Below are 8,594 nucleotides of genomic sequence, written 5' to 3'. Positions count from 1 at the left end.
TTCTAGTTACCAGAATTAAATTCACTTTTTCTGCTTGTTTGTTTTTCTTTTCACCTACTTGTTGAGATTTTAGAAGGTGCAGACATGTTTACCATAAAACACTGGTCAGAAGATATGGTAAAATTTTAGTATTTCTCAGTGTTATGGTTTATGCATTTTTGGTCAAACACAGAATTGAGCAAGTTTCCAAAGTTTTGACCTGTACTCTCTGTTAATCTGTATATATTATACACACACACATTTTATATAAACATTAATACCCATACATTTATATTTATATATATTTTCACGTTTAAATATTTATATACATTTATTTATTTATTTGTATATATTTTGTGTGTGAATATGAGCAGTGTGTGTAATGTAGTTAAAATGAAAAGTTTTCCCCTCTGCATTCTGACATATTTGTTAAGGGTTTATTGATGCATTGCTTTGTTGTTGAACGAGAATTTTCTCAAATTCTATGAAATGGTGTACATGTACACTATACAATAAAAACATTCTAGGAAAGTATGGTTTGTTGTTTTTCCATGTGGTATTGTTCCAGAGATTTGTTTTGTTCTTTGACATTTGGAGCATCACTGCAGATATTTGACTAATTGTTAGAAAGTTTTCCCGTTATAACTGCCTTAATGGTTTGATGTTTTCCTACTGTTTAATACAAAAAAAAAAAAGAAATCAGAAAAAATTGCGATACATGCTCCAAAGTCCTAGATTTAGCAGGATGTTGTGATTCCATCTCCGGTTGACAGTAATTTGGTCTGGTCTTCTGTCTGTGTGGTGACTGTAGAGATGAAGATGGTAACTGAGAGTCCCTGACACGACGAGCTTAATGGTTACTTTTTAACATTATAATCACACTTTAGCACAAGTTATATGATGCCAGTTTTAATCAAGATAATCTGGGGAAATGAAAAATCACATTTTATTAACATTTAGAATAACTATAAATTCAGACGGTCAAAATCAATCGATTTAATCTTTTACTGTCGATTCTTGAGTTATTCATGAGTTCATGAAATTTTCAGATTTTTTCCCTATCCTGTAATGTAAAGACCAAGATACTGGAGTTTTTCCTTTTTTAAGAATGTCACAGCTGCTCTGTAGTTTATCATTAATGGAACACATTTTACAGTTGCCTAAGTTTGGATATCTATAGGCTAATACTTGATATAAAGCTCAAATGTACTGATAGTTTGGGGGTTTAACATCTTAGCAATGCATGCCTTCATCTCCTATACCTTATTATTAAGATTCGTTTTCTAATGTAAAATGCTAGTAAAGTGTTAGCGCACATTTTAGAACACGAGACTTTTATTTTGTTTTGGCGACATGACGTCATAAGGCTACGCGCTCCTGTGTGTTTGATTCGGCTGCAGAAAGGTATGCGCTTTCAATCGTTTAAAGTATTTAAATAAACAACTCATAAATACTTATATACTGACATTAATGAAGGCGGTTTTGTGTGAGTAAAGCACATCTGCACGAGCAGCAGAAAATGTGCGTTTGTATTCACTCCCTAAATCATCAGTTTATCATACAAATTCAGTCACTGGCAAGTAGTGATGGAGAAACAGATCTTTTCGAAACACGAGTCAACTGAATCAATTGCGCCACAAAATGATTCAGTGTTTTGAATCGCTCGAATCAGCGAACACTGACGACATCTGCTGCTCAAAACACTGGAAATGCAGAGAACAACAAACACAAACATGTTCAACGACAACTATTACAAACCAGCTGCAAATGTTTCATGATAAACATAATCTCCAAATCAGCAAATACCAAAATATAAATCTTAATACAAATATGATTTTTCTATATCATTTTGTTAATTTGGATGTCTGACTCCTTTACTAGGGCACTGACTGCTGAAATAGGGAGCTGCTTGAGATGCACCCAGAGATTTAGTTTGCATTTATTCATTTACTTTTTTGGTAATTATCCTCTTCTTCAACAGGACAAAGTGTCCAAACACACAGGAAACACTCCTGGTGAAGCAATTGAGATCTTTGTGACACACTATTATAAAGATGGAGTTTATTAAAGAGGAGAGTGAAGGCATGAAGATTGAAGAAACATTCAGAGTCAAACATGAAGATACTGAGGAACAAACAGGTTGGTTTTCATTCTCAAAGCTGAACTCACCCATTTCCTTATTAAAATGTCCAAATCTACAGAAATGAATGGTATTATTGAAGAATGTTACCTGAGAGTTGTCTTTAAAGTGGTTTAATTTGACATGAAACGGGTCGCCTCATGTAGACAGACATGTTGAGATCACATGACCACACAAACTATAACTCTGCCTTCAAGTGAACCTTAGAAGATTGTTTAGTGTGTGTAATGACATAATAACAAATGTCTAAGTTAGGGAACAAATAATGCAGAAGTACTGTATTAAGTAGTATAATATTAAATACCTTACATAAATATCTTCTTGTTAATTGAAAGAAAAAAATTAAAAACTTAATTTTATTAAATAAAAATGTTATTGAGCTGTGAAATATGAGCAACCAACTTCAATCAACATTTTTCTTGACATGCTTAATTAATTTTAAAAACAACTTTAGAGAGCAAATAACCATTGAGTTTAACTAACTAACTGCATAATAGATCATTTAAATCAAACTGATTGAGATGAACAGTTAAAATCAAAGACACCCCTTGTGAAACATGGGAAAAATCTGTTATGAATTTCATATCTTTTATCAAACTCAGTAGTAAATGTATCAACAGAATTTGATCTAGGTTGAGTGTTTCTTCTCCTGAACACATGTAGCAGCACACATGTGAGGTCTTCAACACTTAAAAACACACAATGCCTAACAAATCTATTTCTTTCTCTCCCTGACCTTGTCTTTCTGCTTGAGCAGCACTAGTTGAAGCCTGAAAATATTGTAAACAATAACATAACTAATTACACTGGTCGGACTAAGCTCTGTTTCAGACTAATACCTCCGGTTCAGGATGGTCCTCATCCTCAACACGTGCCTTTTTCAGTTGCGGAAAATACTTTTCAATACTCATCTGGATTGAAGCAGCAAACATTCAGTGTAAGAGTAAAGAAACGACATAATTTATAATACGTTTATTTGATTCACAGCTGCTACATATAGTGTTTTGACCTCGCGAGAATATTTTCTCTAACGGGGGGCTAGTCCAATATGTGGGGGTGCTACGAAATAATCGATATTCGTGATGTAAAAGTTACTTAATGAAGAAATTGTGTCTTTTTTTTTTTTTTTTTAAGAAAAGCAGCTCTGGTAGCCTACACACCACATTTAACAGAAGTAGCCTATAATTTAAATTTTATTTAAAACGGCCTTCTAAATTATATTTAAAACTGACACGAATGAAAAAAAATAGACACAAACTTAAAACAAGCCCTGCATTCCAGCCCGAGCCCGATGGGCAACAGTAGCCGCGCCTTCAGCCAGTGTTGCCAGATCGGGCTGACGATTTCCAGCCCAAAAGCTCACCAAAACCCGCCCACTTCAACAAAAACCAGCCCAAATTTTAACTGCCAAAATAATGAGAATTTTATTGCCATGTCAAGGTTAATAAGGACCATTTTTATCTCTTTAAAGAAAGAATAATGACAAAATAAAATAAAGATAAATCAATTTCACAGGAATATGGATCAAAACAGTCCGAAAATATGCATAAAATGTTTTCGTTTCAAAGTGGAAATTAACCGATGACTTTAACCCTTGGAAAAACACATGCATCATTTTCAATGTCCACAGTAAAAATATTCTAATTTCTGTGCAAAAAGTGCACAATAAAGTGATGAGAAACAATGTAGCTGGCATTTACGTTCATGCACACACCCACGTTTTCTTATTTCAGTTACAATTATATTTAGAAGTCTTCTATTCATCTCTCACCACATGTAATCCACTTAGACTTTTTATTGTGTAATTTATATTTAGGCCACTTTGCCATCGCAATTACTTCAAATGAATAAGCTGCATATTCAAAATCTTGCCTGTTATAGCGCCAAAAAAAACCTTGTCTCTCACAAGTCATCACATCTCACTAACGTAAAAGACGTAAATTGATTGACAGGTCTCTGTTAAACTAAACCAGTAAGGGTTGCGTTAAGCAAAAATGAGTTGATGACTGCACTACACATTATATTACTGCAAAGCGAAGAAAAAAGCAGCGGATTGGGCAGCTTTTATTTTTTTAAAGCAGCCCAAATTTTGTCTACCCGCCCAATGCGTTATTCTCCGGTCCAAGCCGATCAAAAGAAGAAGCCCAATCTGGCAACACTGTCTTCAGCACATTTTTTTTTTTAGGAGTTCCACAAATCCGCAATCAAGCGCACATAAAAGGCTAACGCATGTGCCTCACGATTCCTGTCCCTGAACAAGAGAGCCCATTCCATTTTTTTTTTTTTATAAAAAAAAGCCCATCAACTTGTTGGTATTGTTTGTGAGGGCACGCAAATATACATAAATCCTTTACAGTTACGAATAATAGCAATTACTCTTACGTGCAAAAAAGTCAGCGTATTTTAAGATGTTTGCAATGCAAGTGATCACATGAGCTTAATCGCATTATTATAATCGAAGTATTGCGTTAACATGACGAAAAGTTTAATCGCAATATTGCCAAAATCTCATTATAATCGCATTAAGAGGGTCCATGTAAACGCACTCACTGATTCGTATGCAAATCACTGACCTTAAATCACCCGATTTGAAAGGGGTAACTGATCCAACACAAAATATATTTCTTTATTTACCTAATTATGAAGGAAATAATAAACATAACCATATATGTGACCCTGGACTACAAAACCAGTCTCAAGTCGCCGGGGTATATTTGTAGCAATAGCCAAAAATACATAGTATGGGTCAAAATTGTTGATTTTTCTTTTATGCCAAAAATCATTAGGAAATTAATTAAAGATCATGTTTCATGAAGATATTTTGTAAAATTCCTACTATAAATATATCCATATGTAATTTTTGATTAGTAATATGCATTGTTAAGAACTTAATTTGAAGATTTTCTCAGTATTTAGATTTTTTTGCACCCTCAGATCCCAGATTTTCAAAAAGATGTATCTCGGCCAAATATTGTCCTATCCTAACAAACCATATATCAATAGAAAGCTTATTTATTGAGCTTTCGTATGATTGAAAATTTAACCCTATGACTGGTTTTGTGGTCCATGGTCACATATATGGTATTAGTATCTGAAATTGATTCGATTATACAATAAATAATACATTACAAGCCTATGTTTCTATATTGCCCGTTGTATTGAAATTCAAATCTTTGAAATAAAGCTTCATGTATTTAAGTCCGTACCTTAAGTAGTCAGCTGTATATTCTCTGAGATATGGTGTATATTTTTAATGTTCCTGATTGAGCAACATCTATTTCAGACTCTTCAGATCAGCAAGTTCTGTAATGATTTACTAGTAACATTACCGTTTCCATGTGAGTAAAATGTTATGAATATGTTGAAATAATTATTAATTTAATGAACAAATTATTACCTGCTTCAAAATGATTACTGTTAATGCAAGTATTGTTGAAACATTCAGTTAGCCTACGAATATACGAATAAATACAAAATTACATAGACCTTAATATAGTTATTCACTGTTTATGTATACAAATCATGCATCTTCATTCAGATTTCTAAATGAGCACTTTGTCTTTTGTAGCATATGTTGAACATCCGATGTTTATTTTTATCTGATGTACGACTGTAATGTAGGCTCTATGAACGTACATTTTTAATAAACAGAGGGAATTCCCAACATTAAACAAATAACTGTTTACATGCTTATGACGTTTGCATTGTGAAAATGTACAGTGAGACTTAAGATACAGAAACACTGACTTGTTATGTGATGTCTTCTCAATAAAATCGTATAATTTCCTATTCATTCAATAGAATGTTTGCAAATACTAGGGAATACTAATATGGTGGCGCGGTGGCTTCACTTTTATGACTTCATGAGCAATAAAGTTCTCTCTTATAGATCAGTGGTTAGATGCCAAATGCTCTCGTCTCATTCAAGAGGAGGGAGATTGAAGATCAAGAGATTGAAGGGGTGCATACAACATATTTGCCCACTGGCAACTATAGTTGCGCACATTCAAATACAATTTTCAAGAAAAAATAAATAAAACTTGGGGGAAACTCGTAAAACTCGTAAAGCCATTGGATCCTGTGTAAACAAAAGGCAGGACCAATGCCATAATGGGTGTGTCGTAGTGAAGATGCATGTTATCGTGCAAGTTCAACTTGATCCTTAGGGGTTTGATAACTGCCAGTCAGAAAAATATTTTGGTGAATTACAGGCAACACCTCTTTCAGTACCATCTTACATACATGTTGTTGGCAGAAAGTATTTTTTTAACTTGTATTGGTGTCTTTTTGCTTTAGACATGATGCTGCTGAAAGAGAAAAGTGAAGAACTAAATGAAATGGAAGATAAAGTACAGTATGACAAACTTGATTACACTAAAGAAAAATTGTTTAGTTGCTCACAGACTAAAAATACACCTTCACAAAGAAGAGCTCAAAAGACAGAATCTGGAAATAATTTCATCTGCCAACAATGTGGAAAGAGTTTCACTAAAAAACCAAACCTTCAAATCCACATGAGAATTCACACTGGAGAAAAGCCTTACACCTGCAAACAATGTGGAAGAAGATTCATTATGAAAGGAACCCTTAACAGACACATGAGGATTCACACCGGAGAGAAACCTTACACTTGCGACCAGTGTGGCATATGTTTTACTCAAATAGGAGTCCTTAAAAGGCACATGAGAATTCACACAGGAGAAAAACCTTACACCTGCTCTCAATGTGGAATAAGTTTCGGTCAAATAGCAGTCCTTAACAGACACACGAGAGTTCACACCGGAGAGAAACCTTACACCTGCAAACTGTGTGGAAATAGTTTTGTTCGAAAAGGAGGCCTCAAATACCACATGAGAATCCACACTGGAGAGAAGCCTTACATCTGTCAACAGTGTGGAAAGAGTTTCAGCCAACAAGGAAACCTCAATGTCCATATGAGAATTCACATAGAAGAGAGCTTCATCTGCCACCATTGTGGTAGAATATTCACTAAAAAAGGATACCTTAAAGTCCACATGAGAATCCACAGTGGAGATAAAACTTAACATTATAAAAAATGTATATGCCCTTGGTGTGGAAAGGATTTAAATCAACAAGGAAACCTTACAGACCACATGAGAATTCACAGAGAAGAAAAGCCTTCCACCTGACAATGGTGTGGGAAGAGCTCGCCTCAACAAGAAAACTTCAAAATCCTCAGGATCTGTTGGCCTTTAACCTGCCAACAGTGTGGATCTGGTTTGAAGTCACATGAAGCATCACATTGAAGACAAGCTGTTCATTTGTCTGAAAGGGACAGTTCACTCAAAAAATTGTTGACCCTCAAGTTGTCCAAAACATGTATGAGTTTCTTTCTTTGATTTATGACTCCCTAAGTGGATATACACAGGCGCACCTGCTGATTTATCACCTGAAGACTGGCGTCCTTTGAAATATTCCATATATTCCTGGAGAATGAGGAAGTGTTGAATTGGTGTATTTGTTATTGCGCTGTAATATTGTGGTATAGACTGATTTTTTATTTGTTCATTCCGTTTTTAATAAATTCTTTATTTGCCCTCATGAGTTAATTTCTTATTTGTATATTTTAGTCATTTGTTTAGCATGTTGTCCTTTGATTTCATTGTCAATATTGTAAATATTACTATGTTCCTTCACCACAAAGGTAGAGATTGGGTGCCTTTGAACTCAGAAAAGACCACTGTAATTGATTTGCTGTACTTTCTGTCACATATGAAAATGTAAACAGTATATTGTCCACAGCTCATCAATGTAATCTATGTGATTAATGCCTCCCTGAGAATACCTATTAGACATGGCGCCAGAAGCGTAAAGATGTCAGTTCATCCTGCCAGAAAATTTCAGTTTTGATCGCCTTACAGAGTGACAACATGGAAACGGGCTCACACTGTCCTGCAGCTGAACACCACAGAGGACTTCATGACAGCAGAGGTGAGTTGCCATCTGAACGCAATTATTGGCTGTCTGCTGGTGTCACAGTGGAAGCTGACACAGACACCAAAGGAAACACAAAAGGATGAGCAGTTCCAAACAAAATTGTGAAAAAATTGTAACAAAAGGATGGCCAGAATATGCTAAAAGTGTTTCCATTTCAGACTGCAAAGTGCATACTAAAACAAGAGGACCTGTTGTTTGCACTAATGTGTTTTTGAGCTGCTCCTACCTCCTGTACAGGGGTCAGGTCAGCCCAGTAGAATTGCTCATGGGGGAAAAAATATTACTACTCTTTGACCCTTAGACCAAAATAGACAAACAAAGCAAAAAGAATATCAAGCATACTACTAGGCTTGTGATCAGCCAATGACAAAAGAAAGAAAAGATGGAGATCAGGCCTGGATTACCTTCATTCTGAACGTCTCGGTCACTGGTCCAAAATGGCAGAGGCCTCAAAGCCAACAAAAGGATTGGACAGATAGGACTGTTATGACGTCAGTTTGAGCAATTTCATCTTTGT

General features: G+C 35.1%; 1 protein-coding gene across 1 annotated transcript; it reads left to right on the top strand.

Moving 5' to 3' along the window:
• The first annotated feature begins 2,000 nt into the window (after nucleotides 1-2,000).
• Nucleotides 2,001-7,584, top strand: LOC141332716 (uncharacterized). The gene is made up of 2 exons (XM_073837684.1): nucleotides 2,001-2,118; nucleotides 6,416-7,584. Exons 1-2 carry the CDS (start codon nucleotides 2,034-2,036, stop codon nucleotides 7,162-7,164), a joined length of 834 nt encoding a protein of 277 aa, XP_073693785.1. The 5' UTR covers nucleotides 2,001-2,033; the 3' UTR covers nucleotides 7,165-7,584.
• The last annotated feature ends 1,010 nt before the right edge of the window (nucleotides 7,585-8,594 follow it).

Source organism: Garra rufa, chromosome 4, assembly GCF_049309525.1.
Source record: "Garra rufa chromosome 4, GarRuf1.0, whole genome shotgun sequence".
Lineage (NCBI taxonomy): Eukaryota > Metazoa > Chordata > Actinopteri > Cypriniformes > Cyprinidae > Garra > Garra rufa.
Note: the sequence above shows the minus strand (reverse complement) of the source record. Positions and strands in the feature narration are given on the sequence as shown.